A 20,547-nucleotide genomic window follows, 5' to 3' on the forward strand; every position below is an offset into this window, starting at 1 on the left:
ACTCTGACAGATAGGACCTGTTGCAAAAGTCATTGGTAATTTGCCATGTGGAGGGCCTCTGAGGAAGGTGGTCTCTTAAGAATAAATTAAAGACAAAACAAAGCAAAACCCTTGTAGGTCAGAGACTTGAAGATGTTGGGTTCTAGATCAAATTTATACTGGACTACAGATATACTTTTATTTGCCTTTCACGATGTCTGTCTGTTTGTATGTATCTATGTATGTATCTGTGTATGTCTGTATATGTGAATTTAATTATCTGGAAAATGGGATGATTTCACAAAATTCTAACTTTTTCCTAATTTTTTTTATGACTGTGGTTTTTCTATTTTTTTAGATTAACACTGTAGACTTTGCAACACTGGGTGAATTTAGCAGAAACTGCAGTTTCCCAGAGCAGGAATTTTCATGGTCTTGTTTTTATCTTCGAGATTTTTTTCTTTATTTTCATTGCTTGGACTTGGGCCTAGAGCCTTATGCATCCTGAACAAACGCTTTGGCTCTGAGCTATCTGTGCCCTCAGCCCTTGTCTATTTTCTATTAACATGCATTAAAAGTGGCTGTCCCCCAGAAGAGGCCCCATAAAATGTTTGTTAAAACAGTACCAGTGGGGTAGTTCTGTCCACCCTGAGTGTATGGGGCTGGGTTCTCCAGGAGGCCCCAGTGCACTTTGCTTACACTCTGAGTGAATATGAACCTATATGCCCTTTCCAGTGCGAACTGGTAAGGTACTCACCAGGACTGTGTGGACACTGGAAGAGATGGCTTCACTCATGCTTTGACTGTGGAGCTCAGTGGTTCAGGCTACTTCTAAACAGGAACTCTCTGTTGCCCTCTCTTCTGCTTTTTATCAGGATCTCCTGAAGGCCTCTGGTGCTGGATAATTTGTCTAAAGCAATGGTTCTCAACCTGTGGGTTGTGATCCCTTTGGGGACCACATATTATATATCCTGCATATCAAATATTTACATTATGATTCATAACAGTACCAAAATTACAGTTATGAAGTAGCAATGAAAATAATCTTATGGTTGGGGGTCACTACAACATGAGGGACCATGTATTAAAGGGTTGTAGCATTAGATAGGTTGAGAACCACTGGTCTAAAGGCCAGGCCTACCTGACAGGTGAGGTGAGGTGAAGGGAGGTAAGGTGAAGAGAGGAGAGGAGAGGAGAGGAGAGGAGAGGAGAGGAGAGGAGAGGAGAGGAGAGGAGAGGAGAGGAGAGGAAGGTTATTATATGAAACAGAACCACAGAGTGTGTTTGGAGAATTCAGCTTACAAGCAGCGGGGAGGATGAATCCTTAATCCTTCAAACTAAGGTTTTTCATTTATGAATCCCTCCTGGGAACATCCCTGAGACGGCTGCTGCAGAACAGATTTAGCTCATGAACCATTCTTATTGAAGAAGAGATTTCAAAGGCGCATGGTTAAACTCTGAGGAGCTCTGATGTTCTGTGCACTGATTGGAGTGTGGGCTGGGATGCTGGGGAACTCATTTCTGTTGTATTGACTTTCTTTCACCCATTTTACAGAAGACAAAGTGCTTTGCAGACCGTGCAAATTAAAGAGACATGAGGCTCATTTGCCTCCTCTTCCCGATCGGGACTACTGCCCAACACACAGGTTGCATTAGCTCGTTGTCTACACACCTCGCTCTACAAGCAATACATCCCGAAAGTCCTGGCCTTGGTGTTTCCATACCCCCACTTAGGCCCCCATCTTTCTCTCTCTCAAGGGCGACCGGGCCCTGATCTTGCAGGTACTAGTGAAGTTGTAGTTGTATACTTTCCCAGTCCCACTTCTGCTGAAGATGGAAGATGGGGGCACTGACAGAGAGAAAGAGGGAGAGCGACAGACAGTATACCTTTGGGATCTCAAGAGGGAAGCCATCACTTTTTAGGTTTTGGGAAATTAGTAAGATGCTATGTAACACAAAAGAAGAACCCTTTACTATTTTAAATCCCCAAATTTAGGGAATGCTTACAAGAGTGAATTCTAAGCTTTGGAATTAGTTTATCATTGACAAATGTAAAGTGTTTTGCTAAATGCCATAAACTTAAAAGTTGTAAACAGAGAGAGAAACTGCCCTGCAAAGGAACACCAGAGGAAAATGGGTGGGTGTGGCTGATGGAGACTGTGCCGGTCCTGCGCTGCTGGGGGACATTTGAGCCTTCTGTGCTTTGAGCACCCTCCTGAGGGACCTCAGAGGAGCTGTATTCCACAATGTTCTCATCTGAGTTCCCCAGATTCTGTCACCTGTGCATGTTTGCCAGCCATCATGAGCTACTTCTCTTCGTTGTGACCTCTGCCTGCAGCTGGAAGGAGCTGGATGAGTCTTTTCCATGTCACCCAGCCCCCCGTGCTGGATCCTGTTGCTCTGTGGGTGCTGAGAGGCTGGAGGAGGTTAGGGGTCTGTTAAGTGGAAGCCAGGGGAAGGGATTGCTGCAGGCTAAAGTCATAAACTGTAGGAAACAGAAGTTCAGGACCCTGGAATGCAATTGAATAAGAAATACTCTACAGGAGTTGTACCTTCTAAAAGGAGGACTTTATATATTCAGCATTACACACAGAGGTCTTTCAAAAGCATTCAGAAGGGATGTTAGCTCCTGAGTGAGCAGACTATCATATTTAAAGCGTTTTTCTTTTTTTAATTCCCTAATTTTGGGTCTGATATCCAGTGGTGTTGCCCTTACCTTCTGTTAAAAGAGAACAACACATAATCCTCCATAAAACTGGGAAGATTAGCTTTTCATGATACTGTATTTAAAGGGAATTTTCAGGTAAAATAGGATTCACTGGGCAGTATTGGCCCCAAGGGTGGTAGGCAGCATTGTGTAAGGCAGACTTGTCAGGAGAATGTACAGGTTGGTGGAGAGGATGGTGGGCTGCTGGCTGCAGACAGGCTGAGGGTGGCACTTGTTTCACCACTTGGTCTCTTGCTTGGAAGGGCTGATGCTTGGTCCCTGCACTCAGTGGCCCTGTTCAGCATGCTGAGAGAGATGACTGGAGACACTTTGTGGTTTTCTTTCTGTTTAGAGGGACATCTGGAGGCTATGAGGAATCCTGTAGCCACCTTACAAACCTCCCTAATGATTCTGAACAAAATGAAGAGTTCATGGTACTCAAACACTGCTGCCTTCTTGCTTTCCCATCTACAGTGTTTGGGGAAACTGGAAGTCAAGGAGGCCACCGACAGAGAACACAGAGTCTTGTTGAGTGGCCAGTGGACTCTGTTCTGGTTCTCCTTCTGTACTTGCTCCTAGAAGGCTGTATTCAGTTGGAAAAGTTTCTGGAGAGAGTTGTACAGAGCACAGCTAAAAAGAGTTTGTCCTATTTACTCCCTGGAAGGAGTGTAGACAGCAGCTCACCTCTCTCTACTTATCCCTGAGCCACACTACACTGGCTGTCTCTGATAGGGCGTGCTTGCTCTCATTCCTGTTTTTGCTGCTGCTGTCTCACCCCTGCTGCCCACCGCCTCTGCCCAGCCTAGATCTCAATCATCCTGCATACACTGGGGGCTCCCAAGGAATCCATCTCTACTACTTCAGCTGGAAGGGCCTTCATAGTCACTGAATTCACCTCTTTTCATAGCCTGGTGATCACATTGTATCTGTGCATGTATATTTCATCTGGAAGCAGTATAATCTACACACACACACACACACACACACACACACACACACACACACTCACACTCACACAGATATACAAACACACACTCACAGATATATAAACACACACTCACACTCATACACACACTCACACACTCACACACACTCATACACACATACACACTCACACACTCATACACTCACACAGACAGGCATTCCATATATATTATTCATACACTTTCCATATATGTCACACATAGGCATGTATTACATACATCTCCCATATACATCTTATGCAGGAGTATTTCACATGTTTAAATATATGCCACACACATTCCATATATGTCACACCCGAGCATATACTGTTCAGACATCCTCTATATACATGCAGCACACATACATACATTATATATACATATATAAAATATGTATATACACATCTCTTTTCACACTGACATATATCAGACATATATCTCACATCATACCCTCCCATATACCACACATATGTTCCACACATATGTTCTACATGTGCATATAAATTTGCCATAGCAAATGCATATACTATTTAGTATCACACACTTACTCCCTGCCTCAGGTTATCTTGGCAGGTGAATTTTAAGTCAGGATTCAATAAAAGATGATTTTTACTGGGAGAGAACCGTCTAGGAAAAGAAGTGAGTTGAGTCTAAATGACTTTTAGATTCCCAACTGTTCTTCCCTGGTTGTGGCCCATGGAGAAGGAGCTGTCATGGATTATCATGGATTATTCAAGAGCCCTGGAGGTTTGGGTAGAAAAGACTTGATTAACTGAGTGGGGCAGTACAATTTAACTGGAAGGAAATCTGTCTTTTAATCCTAGGGATTCTTTTGCCAATAGTCTCTTCAGCGTAGAGCTTGTGGCCGTGGTCTGTTTTGCTTGTGTTTATGATGGTCTTTGTGATCAGGATTTGAAACCCTGAGGCTCCGTTATTTGGTGATGTTGTCCAGAGATACCATAAGGAAGTAGCCTGGAGTAGGGCATTGTCTTATAACTTCTTAGGTCAAGTCAGCCCCATCCCAGCTCAGTGAGGACCTGTAGGGAGCTGAATGTTCTATACTGTCAGGCATTGAGTCTTTCCTGTGGCGGGAAACACTCCCTGTATTCTATCGAACTTAAACTCTGGAGTGATTTTATGCAGTAGTGTGTCTAGAACCAAACTAAAGCTCAATGTAAATACATCATTTGATTCATCATTCTTGATGGATGAGGGCAGCATGCCAGAAGAGCCAGGTGAGAGAGTAGCCAGGCACATCTGGATTCTGTGTTCCTATTGCTTATAATAGAGTTAGGGAGTCAGGAGTCAGATATGCCGAGAAATTGGGATACCAAGTGTTTGGGGCATGTCTTTAATGTTTCTGTCCATGTGGGCTTTTGCTCTTGAAAACTCAACTGTTGACTTGGAAGTTTCATTTAGGAGAACACTGTGTGAGGAAGACCTGGAAGAAAAAGAGGATTAGTCACGGAAAGCAAAGTTGGCTTTCAGGGCATTGGACAGATGTGAACCAGGTGTCTACACAAATCTGTAAAGGTTGCTGACTGGGCAGGTGTGGACCAGGTGTCTACACAAATCTGTAAAGGTTGCTCACTGGGTAGATGTGGACCAGGTGTCTACACAAATCTGTAAAGGTTGCTGACTGGGCAGGTGTGGACCAGGTGTCTACACAAATCTGTAAAGGTTGCTGACTGGGCAGGTGTGGACCAGGTGTCTACACAAATCTGTAAAGGTTGCTGACTGGGCAGGTGTGGACCAGGTGTCTACACAAATCTGTAAAGGTTGCTGGTCATCTTCAAGGACTGAGGAGAAAACTGGCTTTTGTGTTACTATTTCTAGAGTTTTATAACTTCCTAAAAATCTAAAATCTTCTCCAGGTACACCATCACTGTAGATCTCCAGGCTAATTTTTGTGGCAGGTAGGTTGTTTAACACTTGGGAGAGGACGTGAATAATCATTTCACTGTGAGACTAAGAGAAGATTCTGTGGCGTTGTGTACCTTAAGGCCACACCAAGGCCATGGCTTTAAGTACTTCAGGATCCCTTTAGTGGGAATTGTTGGATAATGCCTCTCCCATTCCCTCCCACAGGGCTTCCACATCTTGAAACTCATGGCATCTCTTGAGGCCCTCATAGGTGGAAAAAGAAATTACCGGCATAAAAGTGTATTTAGTAATGCTCAAAAAAGTATTTATCCCTCCACTGTTCAGTAAAATTAATAAAAGTGGGAGAAAGGAATATAAGAATATGCTTCAAGGGTTGGGGATTTAGCTCAGTGGTAGAGCGCTTGCCTAGCAAGCACAAGGCCCTGGGTTCGGTCCCCAGCTCCGAAAAAAAAGAAAAGGAAAAAAAAAAAAAAGAATACGCTTCAAGTCAGTTTAAATATTAAAAGGATTAAAAAACATATTTAGAACAATTCATTCAGAGAATTAGAGATTTCAAAAAGAGATCATGGAATGGATTTTCTTGGCTGGTCTATAAACTGATCCTGAAGAGGGTATTTTTGAGAGAAAGGATTGTAGAAAAATTTGAACAATGGTTGAATCTATCCATTCTCATGCAGGTTTTATTTGGGATTATCTTACCTGGACTTGTTTTCTGGCCAATCTCTAACTATTACAAGTAAAATCTGAAGTATGCTCATTCACCTCCCACCTTCCCATTCTGTGTGTGGATTCACACAGGGAAGGGGTGCCCGCCCCCAACACACACACACACACACACACACACACACACACACACACACACACAGAGCCAGGTCAGCCTTCCTACCACCAGGAAGGGGTGCCCGCCCCCAACAAACACACATACACACACACACACACACACACACACACACACACACACACACACACAGCGCCAGGTCAGCCTTCCTACCACCAGCTAAGACACCCTACCCGCCAACCCACCCCGGTAGGACAGCCCTCTGCTAGATACACAGGGGAACACTTGAGTAGTCAGAGAGCTCCCCGGGGAGCTAACAGCCTGTGTGTGTGGGTGGGTGGATGGAGGTGGGTGGGGTGTGTGTGTGTGCATGTGTGTGTGTGTGTGTGTGTGTGTGTGTGTGTGTTTTCCTATTTTGTAGGTTCTGCTTAAGAAGCCCTGGGTTAAGCCAGGACTAATGCCCATTTCTAGCCTTCCCAATCATTCTAGAAACTTCTGTTGTATAAGAACAAGCAAAACATGACCCACACAATCACGTTAGATTTTAGAGCTTAAGCAACGTTATTTGAAAAGGCAGACCCTGCCCTCTCCTCTGTGTTTTCCTGCATTCTCTTGACTGTTCTGGATCTTTTGTCACAGGGGAAGCTGCACGATCCTCAGCTTATGGGTATCATACCCAGGATCGCACACGATATTTTCGATCACATCTATTCCATGGATGAGAACTTGGAGTTTCATATCAAGGTAAGTGCTTTTTACTAAGAACAAGACAGACCACTAGGCCCCAAGTCATATTACTCAGTCTTTCTCCCTTTATAGAGATATACAGATGGTTTCTTTTAAATCAAGTGTCATTCTGTGGGAAGCAGACCCTATGGGTAATAATTTTGGTCAGTACCAAGTATTTGGAATGGTTTGCTTGAAATAGGAACATAAAAGCATACAAGCCCCCTTTAGGATGGAATCGTCACACCCATTGCCTGGATTCTCCCCTTTCCCTGTGTGTTTCTGAAGCTAGTCCATGTCTGTGTGTGGGTCAGGACAGCGTTCCCCAGTGCGAGTTCCCTGGTGCACAGTCCTTTTTGTTACCAGTAGGGAAGCTGCCAGAGAAAATCATTATAAGGCCAAAAAGCCTTGGAAAATACTTTTTGACCAGTGCTAAACTTGTCACAAGTTCAAATGCTGCCGTGAGTAGTATGACTCCCTAAAGGAATGGACACACCCACTCCCTGTATAAGGACAGCTTCATCTGGCTTTCCAAAGTGTTGGCAGAGAGTTCACCCGCCTTTTTTCTCTTTTTTCTCTTCATCTTTGTTATTTTATTTTAACTCAGAAACACTAATCTTGCTCAATTTTGAATTGGAAGGGAGACCTCTACTCTATTATTATTTCTGTTGAATTATAAAATGTGAACTTCTTTGTAAATTCCAGAAGGCTGCTTGTTTAAACAGAGGGACAAATTGTAAGATAGTCACTCTGTGGCCAGTGTCGAACAGGCTGTGCAGATCAGAAAATTTCAGCTCTAGGTTTTCCTTTGTTTTTAAATTAAAAAAAAAAAGAGATAAGTTATTTGACATAAAATTATCCTTTAAAAACATTTTTGCCGTGCTTAGTATATCTCTGTATAGTCGTTGTTTTTATGCAAATCTTTGATATTTCCACTACCCCCAGAACAAACTACCTGCACCCCTACTTTCCCCCACTTTCACTTGCCCTTTTGATTCTAAACTTCGCTCTGTTTTGTTGAGTGTGGTCTTGGGCAGCGTGGCAGCCCCTTGATGAATGTCCCTACATTTCCAATCCTGCCTGCTCCTGGGGAGGGGATGACTGGCCAGCCCAGAGCAGTCCCTGCCTGCTTCTGTGCTCCCAGATACACACACGTCTGCTTCTCCATCTTTGTGTCTAGAGGGGTTGAAGGGCAGGGAGGAGAGAGACTCTTCTAAGAAGGCAGGGTAGCTAAGTGGAGAGGCTGTCCCAAAAGCTTGAACCTTGGTACACATGACCCAGTGGGTTAGTAATGAGGGAGCAGAAGTTCAGACGCAGACAGGTGGTCCAGGTTACAAATAGACCCTAACACCAACTGATACTTGGTCCCTTTTCATTGTATTAGTCTTCTTTCTGGCCTGGCAAGATGGCTCAGTGGGTAAAGGCATTTGCTGCCAAGTCTGACAACCCAAGTGTAGTCCCTGAGTACCACATGTGGAAGAGGAAAACTGCCTTCCACAAGTTTTCTCCATGTGTGCACCAGGGCTCAGACCCTTCCTAGACCCACACAAAATAAATAAATGCAGCAATCAAAAATCTAAACCTATCCCCTTATTTATTTCTGCACACTGTCCCCAAATTTTCAAAAAGCCGTTGTTGTTTGCACCATTACGGGTTAGTTTGTACAATTATGAGTTACGTCCGGCACACCACGGGTCTCTTTGCTGCTGAAAGCTTGCTTCTCTCAGCCTATGCGGGCTTCCTTGTGTCTGAGGATACAGAGCTTGTTGCTTTGATGGGATCAAGATTTAGGAGCTTAGTGCTTCTTTAAGGCTGTTTATGCTGACACACTTTAAACTACTGTAGAGGTCTTAAGTGATAATCCCGAGTAAGATGTTAAACCAATTACTGCCCTGGAAATAGTGTCTTGTGTCAGAATATTATTATGATTAAGGATGGTGCTGGCTTGAAATGGTGGGGGAGGGGAAGAACATTCCCTCAGTCTCTAGAATCAAATCTTACCACGCAGGCTCTCATTGTGCATTTCCTAGTTAGGCTTGCTTTTCTATTAATAAGACTTGTAAGTGGATAAGTTAGTTGTCTGGACTCTGCATTTGGAACTTATGTGCTAACAGGCTAAATCAAAAAGAGGCCCGGCTCAGGGAATATTGAAAATCTGCTCCTTAATGGGTCCCATGGAGGTTTTGAACGTTATTTCCAATCACGCTGTTGTTTTTCTGCTGAACAATGCTTATTGGTTTCTGCCTGCTCCCACAAAGCATCTGAAATAACAAAATGGAATTTGACACCTCACAGAAGCTGAAATTAAAACATTAGCATTCTGCTTTAACTTGTATTAAACAGGGATAGGAACGTAATTGCTTGGCAGTCCGTGGGTCATGGCTACTTTTTAGATGTAATTGCTTCTCTCTGTAATTTGTGGAGGTAAAGTCATGTGTTTAGGATCTCCAAAGCTGAGGTGAGAATACGGTCGAATGCATTGTGCGCATGTGTGAAAAACATTAAAACATTGATTGGGAGGGGGAAATCTTAATGGCAGTCAGATGGTCGAGAACTGGGATAGATTGACACCAGACTGAGGCCAGCTTCAGGAGAGCCTGGTTAGAGAGATGACTGAAATTGGCCTTTGAGGACTGCACTGAGGTGAGTGTGGCAAGGTGAAAGTTTAGAGAGAGCAGTATAGCTCAGTGGTACAGTGATGCCTTGCATGCGTGAGGCCCTAGACAGCCAGAGCAAACAAACAAAAACAACCGGAAGGCGAGAGCGGTGAGCCTTCTGAATGTCAGGTGGAGGTGTCCAGAGAGATGGCGTGCGTTGGGGCAGGCGGACAGACAGGTGTTTGTAGAGTGCCCAGGAGCAGGGGTCAGGAGACTCGGCTTGCAGATTCCAAAGTAGAGATCTCAAAGCTGCCTGGAACCGGGACAGATGGTGGGCGCTTCAAGATGGAGGCACTCAAAAGCTAACAGCCCAGGGCTGAGCTGTGGTAGAGACTAGTGTCAGGGCAGAGGGGTCTTCACATTCTCCAGGTCAGAGGTAGGGTTGGTCCAGTCCTGAAGTTTCACCTGGGTAGGCAAAGCCCAGCTTTACAACTGTACAGCGACAATCATGGCTGGTTTAATGGTGAGATCTATCCAGAGAAATATGTTGTAAGACAGTTTTATCATTCTCTAAGCATCATAAATAACTTATGCAAAACAAGGAATCTGTGATATCACTAGGCAATATGATCTTATGGGACTGCTACCATATATGTGGTCTGTGGTTTAATGTTAACATGTAGCCCACAGCTATATTTTTCTACTTTTTAAAAATTGGTTGTTTTGTTTATTTATATTCCAAATGTTGCCCCCTTCCAGGTCCCCACTTCATGAGTTCTTCATTCCCTACCTCCTCCCTTTTGCTTCTGAGAAGGTGCTCCCCCACCCACCTTACCCTGCTAGCATCCCCCTTCCCTGGGGCATCAAATTTTTACAGGATTAAGCACATCCTTTCCCACTGAGGCCAGAAAAAGCAGTCCTCTGCTACATAGGTATCAGGGGACCATGGACAAGCCCATGTATGCTCTTTGGTTGGTGGCTTAGTCCATGGGAGCTCTGAGGGGTCTGGTTAGTTGATATTGTTGCTCTTCCTATGGTGTTGCAATTCCCTTCAGCTCCATCAGTTCTTCCCCTAGCTCCTCCAAAGCACTTCCTGACTTCAGTGCAATGGTTGGCTGTAAGTAATCTGCATCTGTCTCAGTCAGCTGCTGGCAGAGCCCCTCAGGGAACAGCCATGCCAGGCTCCTGTCTGCAAGCACTATCAGCAATAGTGTCTGGGTTTGGTGCCTGCACAAGGGAGGAAACCCAAGTTAGGCAGTCTCTGGATGACTTTCCCTTCAGTCTCTGTGCCACTTTTGTCCCCGCGTTTCTATTTTGTGAATTCTCCTATTTATATTGCAAAGGTGCTTATGAGTATGTGGGAAATTTTATCTGGGAGGGAAGAGTCTGATATAGGCAGTGTGTAAAATCCTGGAAAGAACTTTTCACGTCTTGCAGACTAATAGCTTTATTTGCCAGATCAGGAAATCCAGACCATGTGTGCATGAGATCCCTCAGAACTCATTCTTAGTTGAAGCATCACATTACTTCAGCTATCAGACAAGTCACGGGGAATTCAGAAGCTGATGCTGGGTCCTGGTGTCTGAGGCTCTAATGCAGTAGGAGAGCAGTAGTTTTCAGGGCTCTGTGCTCTGTAGCTGATACTGATAATGTGGGGTTGGCTAAAGTTGGAGGATAATTTAGAAGGTTTCCTGTTCCTTCCACAGTCTAACCATTTTTTGTCTGGCTCTGGTTTTTGAGAAAGAATATCTTCTCTAGCCCCAGCTGGCCTTAGATTCATGATGATCCTCTCACTCTGGCTTCTAATTTGGGATCATAGGCATAGCTACCATACCTGGCTAGTAGACTTTATTAAACCACATTTGTGTCAATCCTTCACAGACTCTAAACCTGGTGGTTTCATCAGTACTTTCTTTTTTTTTTTTTTTTTTTTTTTTTTTTTTTGGTTCTTTTTTTTTTTTTTTTTTTTCGGAGCTGGGGACCGAACCCAGGGCCTTGCGCTTCCTAGGCAAGCGCTCTACCACTGAGCTAAATCCCCAACCCTTCATCAGTACTTTCTCAGGTATCCTGAGCTCCTGCAGTTCCAAGCATCCTTAGCCTCTAAGACCTTGCCTTCTTCATGTTAATGTGTAAGCGGTGTTCCTGTGGTTCTGACGAGGCTGTGGTGTCATTCAGTTGGGTGAAATCTACTGTCTTTGACCATAGCTTGCTTTCTCTTATGGCTATTACCACACGTGGACATTTGCTTGGTCCTCAACTAAGACTAAACTTGGTCCTCTTGTAAGAGGCTACTAGCAGTTGGTGTTAGGAACACCTGGGCCCAGAGGAGTCAAAAGTGTAGGGCTAAAGAGTGGTCCATGGTTGACAGTGGCCAAGCAAGAGGGACACATGAGGGGTGGCTGTGGCTTCGTGCTCAGGACTCTAACCTTCCCCTTGGTGTCCCCTCTTCTTAGCTTCAGCAAAGGCTTTCCTGTGTTTGATATTTTGAGGTCTTTAAATGTGGTATGGTATTTCTATTTCAATTTCAATTTTTCTTTAACTAGGTTTCCTATTTTGAGATCTACTTGGACAAAATAAGGGACTTGCTTGACGGTAAGTTCCACCTGAATGCACTGTGTTTGCTCTGTAGTTGAAGTCCTGGGGACGGGGGTGGGTGGTGGTGGTGGTGGTGGTGGTGTTGAGATGAGTTAGGGCGCTTCTGCCTGGACAGCTGATGAGAATGTAGAGCGATGTTTGCCTTCAGGCTATGGGCTCTTCCCAGCCACAGCCTAAACTTGCCTCTCTTCTGTAACCATAGCTATCCTTCTCTGAGCGCAGGGTTTTTAACTTCCTTTTCCTTCTTTGCATGCCTTCATTTTCACCATCACAGTGTCCAAGACCAACTTGGCTGTTCATGAAGACAAAAACAGAGTCCCCTATGTAAAGGTATGCAAAGACTTGGGGCAATGCAGCTGACTTCTCTCTGGTCACTGTCCAAATGCTACATGAGATGCTAGAGGGAGCATCCAAAAGGCATAGTTATCTATAACATTGATATGCTATTAAAAATCATCATTTAGCTTCTTTAACTGTAGCTTTCCTGCATGTAAATTATTATTACTATTACTATTATTACTATTATTATTATTATTATTATTATTATTATTACTACTACTACTACTACTAGTAGCTGGGAATGTAACCCAATACTTCATGTATAAGCTATGAGTATTATCTCCAGCCCTCTTTATGAACTCTATTATTTCAATATTACTATTCCGTATTTAAAGAGCTTTGGGGATTGAATGGACTGGTTTATGCTGTGTACCTCACAAGCCTATTGGAGCATCATGTCTACTGTGTGATGGCTGAGGGTAAATGAGGAGGACAAGGCAGCACCTTCCCACTCCTCTCCCCTCAGAGATTTTCTTCTTCTAATTTCTGCCTCCTGAAAGCATTGCTTTAGGGTATGAACATGAGCTTAAAAGGCATTTCCTCCAGCTCTACTTCTAGGCTTCCCCGGGCTAGCTGATACTTCTCTTTAATGTAGACTCCAAGCCCAGGCAAGGGGGAAACACTGCCGGTCAGCATCGCTGCCTCTCTGTTTAGCCTTCAGAGGGAGGAAGGATGCTCAGCTGCCTTTAGATGCTGTTGCTTTGCAACCGCTGTAATGGCTGACCTGACTTGCCGTTGAGTCTTGCAGGGGTGCACCGAGAGGTTTGTGTCAAGCCCGGAGGAGGTCATGGATGTGATCGATGAGGGCAAAGCAAACCGACATGTGGCTGTGACAAGTAAGTGTGGGGGTGATGTCTATGCTGTCAAGTAGTACAGCAGTATCCGCCCTCTGTGCGGGACAGCTGGGTGATGAGGAGGTGGGGGAAGGTAGCAGAGGGCAGTGAACAGACGGGCCCCGGCCCCTCTGCCATGCGAGTGTGTGTAGCACCACTCTGAGGCCTTGAAGTGTTGCCTGAGATTCCTCGGGGTCTGCTAAAAGTCTTAGAAAGAAAAATCCAAGCTAATAAATTCGTGTCAAACAAAAGGAAAAGCAGTTGGAATTCTCCCTCTGTGGAAGGAGAATAATGCAAAGAGGGCATCAGAGCAGAGCGGGCAGCTTCCAAGAAGTCCCTGCAGCAGGCGCTCACAGCGGGCACACTCACACGTGCTCACAGCGGGCGCACTCACACGCGCTCACAGCGGGCACACTCACACAAGCTAGCATGCCAGGCAGCTCTTGCCCAGGTGTCGCATCCCAGGGAGCTGCACGTGCATATCAGAGCAGCAGAGGCTCCTTGAAGGGACTAGCGCTGTCTCTTTCAGAGGGAGGTGGACAAAGGAATGTAGTTAGTTCACACAGAGCTGAAGGACTAAGAATTTCAAGTTCAGAAGAGAAATAAAATCAGGAAGGGTAGTGCAGTTCATTGATGCTCTGGGTTCTGATGTTGAGGAAGACGCGATGTGCTGCTGAAGCTCGGCATGCAGTCTTGACCAACGGTCCGGACTCGCTAAGCCTGGCAGCTGCCCCAGGTGAAGCCTGCTGCCGAGGAAGGGAGTGAAGGAACTGTATAGGAAAGACTCAGGCAGCAGCTGGAGACTGGTCTAGACCCTTCTAAGAGCTGGGTTCTGTGTGGGTGGGCTCCATTTCTGAGTCTCAGAACTGGAACTCTTAGCCTCCTCTTTACCCCTCCACTTGTGAATGACGCTCATGTGTGCAGCAGTTTTCAGAGCTGACCCAGGCTTGGGCACAGTGGAGGAAACACTGCTTCTTGCTGCTCTTCCTGAAACTCACGTGTACGCAACAAGCCTTTCCCGCTACGTTTCTTAAGCTGTCAGTCATGAATTATTATTATTATATGAGAATTAGCTGCCAGCTTCTGTGCTGAGAGTCCGGAATGTTACCAATGTCCTTATCATTCTGTCAGGGTTTTTCTACATTAGCGTGTGTGTGTGTGTGTGTGTGTGTGTGTGTGTGTGTGTGTGTGTGTGTTTATGTTTATGCATGCATGCTGTGTAGATGTGCACATGGAAGCTGGGGAGAATCTACTCCCGAAGGTTTTCCTCTGACGTTGGAAATTGGATGCCAGGCTTGACAGAGCATCTTTACCCATTGAGTCACCTCACCAGCTTTGGTTTCTGTTTTAGTGTGGTAAGTGTCTTTAACGGTGCTCTGTTGCTAAGTCCATTTGTGTTGTGGGCAGCACCCCACCGTGTGTCTCCACAGTGCTGCCTCTTCCCCAGCGGAGACCTGAACTCACGGACCGTCGTGGCAGGTGCTTCACTGGCAGTGCCATCTCCCCAGCCAGTTTTCATTTTCACAATCATCTTGACTATTCGGGATGAGCGAGATTTTATAGAATCTTAAAAGTTCAGGATAGATTCTTCTACTTCTGTATCATTGAGATTTTGATACAGTTTGGATAGATTATTTTAGCTAAATTTACATCTTTTTTTTTTTTTTTATGTGTACAAATGTCTGGTGTGTGTAAGCAGGATCACTTGTGGGCCAGTCAATGTGCTTGTGTGTATGTAGTGTGTGTGTGTGTGTGTGTGTAGGCTTGAATTTGATGTTGATTGTTTTCTTAATTTTAGGTCAGGAATAGAAACATAATGCCTTTTACATGTTGATTTTTCTGGCACACAGCATTGCTAAAATTACTTATTTGTGTCTTTTCCTGGGACACTTGCTGGGGTCTGCTGAAGCATTTTCCTTGGCATCCTGTCCATTTAATCTGGGAGGCCTCTGTGTGTTTAACATGGGTTTTAGAGAAATGTGTCTTACTCTTCCTCAAAGGATGCTTACGATAGTTCTGGGAAGCCCTGGCTACACACACGAGTAGGACAAACTGTATCAGGCACTACACTGTAATAAAGTCCCAGGGTTCCCACAGGACCCTCAGGGAAGCTGTGAGCTTCTCAGTGGTTGAGGCAGAGTAGGCTATGGGATATAGGGCTTCTGGCCTTCTAAGAGTCTGTTAACTTACATCACTTAACAAGAACGTTAGGTTAATTCCTTTGTTACTTGAAGGCATTGTAAATCTGTCCTCTCTACAGTGAGTGGGGCTTTTGGTTTTTGGTTTTGTTTCTTTTTAAAAGAAGAAACAGTGGCCTCAGATACATCCTGAAATTGGCTTCACTGACGGCAGAGAGCTGCAGCGGGATGACACGATGCCTGTGTTTTAAAGATTAGAGGTTTGCTACCTATGCTCCTGTGATCTCTGCAGAGCAGTAAACCATTCTCCATTTCAGACATGAACGAACACAGCTCCAGGAGTCACAGTATCTTCCTGATTAACATTAAACAAGAGAATGTGGAGACTGAAAAAAAACTCAGCGGGAAGCTGTATTTGGTTGATTTGGCTGGGAGTGAAAAGGTAATTGGTTCTTGGTTTATATTATCTATAATTTCCCCATTATTTGCCTAAGTGTACAGTTGTATAAGTTTTGCGCCTTTTACTTTATGGTTTTAAAGAAGTTTAAAAATGTCGAGGCATGGTACTGTCGGGTTTCTTTGCGTTCTCATGTTATCCTGTGGTCAGAGAGTCCCCTGTTCATGTCAGAGGCATGGGCTTCAGAGGTTCAGAATCATTTACACTTAAAGCCTATGGCTTTAAACAGGTGTTAGAATGGCTTAGCCTGGCAAGGCAGCTGCACAAAGGCGGGGTGGGCACTCTCAGGATGGAAGAAGCCACAGGTCTCGTGTAAGTGTCGTTGGGTCCTCTGGGTGGTGAAGCCTTCTTTGGTTTTGTTATGATCCTCTTTCCATTCCTATACTCTGTCTTGTGCTCCCAGGCACTGGCTAAGACCACATCCAGAGTCACTACTCTTCCCATATGAGCCCCCTTCCACAGCCCCAGGGCATGTTCTCACAGCCATACTCTGGCAGGGCACAACCCCTGTAGACAGCATCACATAGCAGTACACATACATAATTCCTATTTCTGCCATCATCAGTGACATCAGCAGGTTGTCCTCATCAGGGCAGGCCCTGAAGCTCTGTCAGTCTCCCTAGCTGTACAGATGATTGCCACTTACTGCCTCACACTGCTAAGTTCCCGAACCCTAACCATGGCTACAAATGTCTCCGTAAGTCATGGTTTTTGGATTGTCCTCTTCCTTGGCTGGGCATCTCAAATGTTATGTGTGTGGGCTGGCCATGTTCTCAGCCACTCATCAGGATCTAGGGAGTACACTGTCTGGCTCTAGACTGACCACTGACCGGACTGCTATGCTGGGTCCTGGACCATCCAGTGAGCCATGTGGCCATGAGTTATTCAGGGCTGAAGTACACCTGACAACTGCCTCCCACTGACAGTTGGTATTTCTTGTTACGGGCACTTATGAGGTGTTTCAGGTGTCCCTGCTTGGTTTTTTTCCTTCACGTTTTTCTTCCTTTTCCCTGGATGAGTCCGTATGAATGTACTGTCTTGAGAACAGAGTTCTCTGGTCTTTGATTCCAACACCCCAAAGGGCCATCCTTCAATTAGGGTGCCAGCGTGGTATCTCTGAGGCCCATTTTCCTTGCCTGCCAAAGGAAGGTGATGGATGGTCCCTGCTTTGAATATTTCACAGAGTTAAGATGCTCAAATTAGAGATCACCAAAAAAATGCCTGCACTAGGCTGCTGACGTTTGCAACCCTTTACCCCATGAAGTCTCTGTCTGCAAGAAGGCTGCCCTCAATTTTGGGGTAGAAGTCTGTACCATTTTCAGAACCTTGCTCCTGGACAACATTCCCCTCCGTTATTGGGGGGGCTGAGAGAAGCTTCCTTCATATATATTTGAATCCATCGTTGTTCAGTTTAAAGTTATTTCTCCTCTTTTTCTTTTTTCTTTTTAAGAGAACAGCTGTTCACCCTGCCTTTGCTCAGAAAGCCAGGACAAATCTTTCTGAATCCTCTCCCCTCCTTTAAGATAATTGGCAGCATTTGTAAGCCTCTCTAATCTAGATTAAATGCTGTAAACATGAAATGATCTGTACTAACATGGTAGAGGAGACACCGCATATGGTGGGTTATAGAAGAGAAACCAAATTTATAAATTTATAGTGTAACGCACACATCCTTGTCCTTTCACGTCTCCCCAAGCCTTTCACATTTTAGATCTCCCTTCTTTCCTTTCTTTTCTCTCCACTCCCTCCCTCCATGCTACGGAAAAAGAAGTAGAGAAGGAATAGAGTCAGAACACCCATTCCCATTTCTTCAGTCTTTTGCCTGAAATTGGAGCTCATAAATGTTTCTCTTGCTGTGCTGTGCCAGGCCCTGTGAACTGGGAGGCTGTGGTTTAGTCCCCCAGGACCCAGCTGGTTGTGGTGACAGCACTTCTGGTGCCTGGTTTTCCTGGATGGATGTTCCCCAGGGAAGTATCCACAGTTCTCCCACTTGAGGCATTTCAGCCATTCCACTAAAACCCAATCGAGAGGAAAATGACATCAGGGGAGATCAGATCCTCGGCTTCCTGCTCTGGGGACAGCTGGATGGGGTTCCTCTTACCTTCATTCCCTGCTCTCCTGCGGGGCCTGCCTACTGACCCTCTGTGTGCTCTGATTTTCTGCATTATGCTCTGCACTCCTCACTGCCTTTTCTGTCCCTTGGTAGGTCAGCAAAACTGGTGCCGAGGGAGCTGTTCTTGATGAAGCTAAAAATATCAACAAGTCTTTGTCTGCTCTTGGAAATGTGATCTCTGCCTTGGCAGAAGGGACAGTAAGTAATCCTGTCACCATCTATTAAATAGTATTATGGGAAGCTGCCTTTGGGACTTGTATGTTCTTATTGGGATGTATTACCACACACCAGACACTTACTTATTTTCCTCTTTGGAAGAGGGAGTTCTGGCTGGTGTGGCTGTTGCTGGGAGATCCATTCCACTAGAAAGTATGAATGGGGCTGCTAGTCCTATGACACGGGTCATAGCATGGACAGTCTTTGGCAAGATCCAAAGACTTGGCTGCAGACCCTCAGTCCATGTGTTTCTACGTTTGGTCAGCTTGCTTCTGTAGTTTTTCTTTGAATGGGCTGTCAAAACCAACGCTCCTTCTTTTCTTAAATAGAAAACACATGTGCCATACCGGGACAGCAAGATGACTCGGATTCTCCAGGACTCTCTGGGTGGGAACTGCAGGACCACCATTGTCATTTGCTGTTCTCCTTCAGTCTTCAATGAGGCTGAGACCAAGTCCACGCTGATGTTTGGACAGAGGTGTGTGGGGCAGGGGGAGGGGGGAGGTGTCTCAGAACCCGTGCTCTGAGCTAGGTAATAGATCACAGGTGCGAATGGCTTGGGACAATGGTCAAAAGGGCCAGTAATTATTAAATTGCATGGAGCAGACGATCTGTGAGCTTGAGGCATTCTTTAGGGAGGCAACAGGGATTGTGTTTTCAGTGGTGGCTGGGAATGTGCCTGTCAGAAGAGTGATGTTGAACAAAGCAAAAGCCCAACTCACCGGTACAGCTACCTTTGTTCTTTGTGGACTCGAAGCCTAACCTTTGTAGCGCTATGTGATTTCATATACGTAAATCTCAAGATTAATAACCACTCGTAACTCCAGTATTTGGAATTTGAAATCCATTGCAAAGTTATTCGTAAGATCAATGAGAAACTTGGATAAAGGCAGGGTAGAGGCACACATACTGTAGGAAAGGAATCCAGTGCATTAACCCTGAGGTGGGAGGCATGGGGTGTGTGTGGAGGAAAGGGCAGAGAACGAAAGGGGCAGACCCAGCCTCTGAATGTTAGCCGGGGCAAGCATCAAAGAGCAAAAGCAGTCTTTGCATGTGCGCTGTGTTCTTACCCCCCTCCCCCTTTTTCACTGCCCCTAGAAGTTAACCTGGGTATGGATCTAGTTTTCTTTCTAGTCAATAGTCTGAAATATGTGATCGTTTGTTCCTTTTTCTCTCTCCACATGTTAATTGATTCTTTAGGGATAGTAGATTTGCCCATGGGCTTTTGGTCTGCATTATTGTTAAATATATGCACTGAACCCAATTATACAGCAGACATGGATCTGAACATTAGATTAGACATGATACTCGAGAGCGAATAGGATTAAATACTGGGCTTCAGAGATGGCTCAGAGGTTAAGAGCACTGGCTGTTTCTCCAGAGGTCCTGAGTTCAATTCCCAGCAACCACACACATGGTGGCTTACAACCATCTGTAATGGGATCCTATGGTCTCTTCTGGCACACAGGTGTACGTGTAGAGAGAACACTCATAACAGAGTACATAACAAATATATAAAGCTAAAGAAAGAATAATAAGATTAAGCACTTTGAACCCAAAAGCTACTAGTTATGCTCCAAGTGCCCGATAACCAGTATTCATTTTGTTCTTGTTGCAGAACAGTGGCAGCATAATTTCTGTGGTTCTCCCAAGGACACAATGGCAGTGTGTATTTCCGTTGGGCTGAAATGCACTGATGGGCTGAGTTAATCTCAGCATGTGCTTTAAAGGTGTAGAAACTCAACAGAGTCCACAGGTGCCTGAAGGCACCCCGGGAAGAGCCCCACCCGCCTGTGTTACGATTTGAAGGGAAGTCCACCCAGATGGACTCCTGTTTAATCAATCTTGTCCCTTTAGCTCTCTGAGTGCCCAGCACTCTGCCAGTGCAGAGGTAGCCATTGCCACCTGTGCCTCAGAGACCAACAGATAGTCCAGATATCTGAGCATAAAAAAGCCAAGTTAAAAGTTTTTTGGTTGTGTTTTCTAGACCCTAGCATCTTATTTTTTTGAGTTTTAAGTTACTCTTCCACAGTATTTTCTTCTCTAGCATTTTTCAGGAAAGATATTTGTGACTTTCAGATGTGTGAACTCAATCACACCATTCTCTTGGAAGTCTGTTTAATGTGCCTTGATTTGGCGGAGGTGGCCTGGACCAGTGTGTCTCAGTCCAGCAAGAACAATTCAGTCTGTTTTTATGTTGACTGTGAGAGGGCATTGGTGACT

General features: G+C 45.0%; 1 protein-coding gene across 3 annotated transcripts in view; it reads left to right on the forward strand.

The window, feature by feature from the left end:
- Kif5c (kinesin family member 5C) overlaps positions 1 to 20,547 on the forward strand; it is a 150,365-nt gene that overhangs the window by 58,968 nt on the left and 70,850 nt on the right. For all 3 annotated transcript variants that reach the window (XM_063283549.1, XM_063283548.1, NM_001107730.1), the window contains exons 4-10: positions 6,950 to 7,054; positions 12,177 to 12,225; positions 12,503 to 12,558; positions 13,316 to 13,403; positions 15,856 to 15,980; positions 18,202 to 18,306; positions 18,654 to 18,802. In XM_063283549.1, the coding sequence (XP_063139619.1) occupies positions 6,950 to 7,054; positions 12,177 to 12,225; positions 12,503 to 12,558; positions 13,316 to 13,403; positions 15,856 to 15,980; positions 18,202 to 18,306; positions 18,654 to 18,802 (677 nt within the window). The remainder of the gene's footprint in view (positions 1 to 6,949; positions 7,055 to 12,176; positions 12,226 to 12,502; positions 12,559 to 13,315; positions 13,404 to 15,855; positions 15,981 to 18,201; positions 18,307 to 18,653; positions 18,803 to 20,547) is intronic.

Source organism: Rattus norvegicus, chromosome 3, assembly GCF_036323735.1.
Source record: "Rattus norvegicus strain BN/NHsdMcwi chromosome 3, GRCr8, whole genome shotgun sequence".
NCBI classification, from domain to species: domain Eukaryota; kingdom Metazoa; phylum Chordata; class Mammalia; order Rodentia; family Muridae; genus Rattus; species Rattus norvegicus.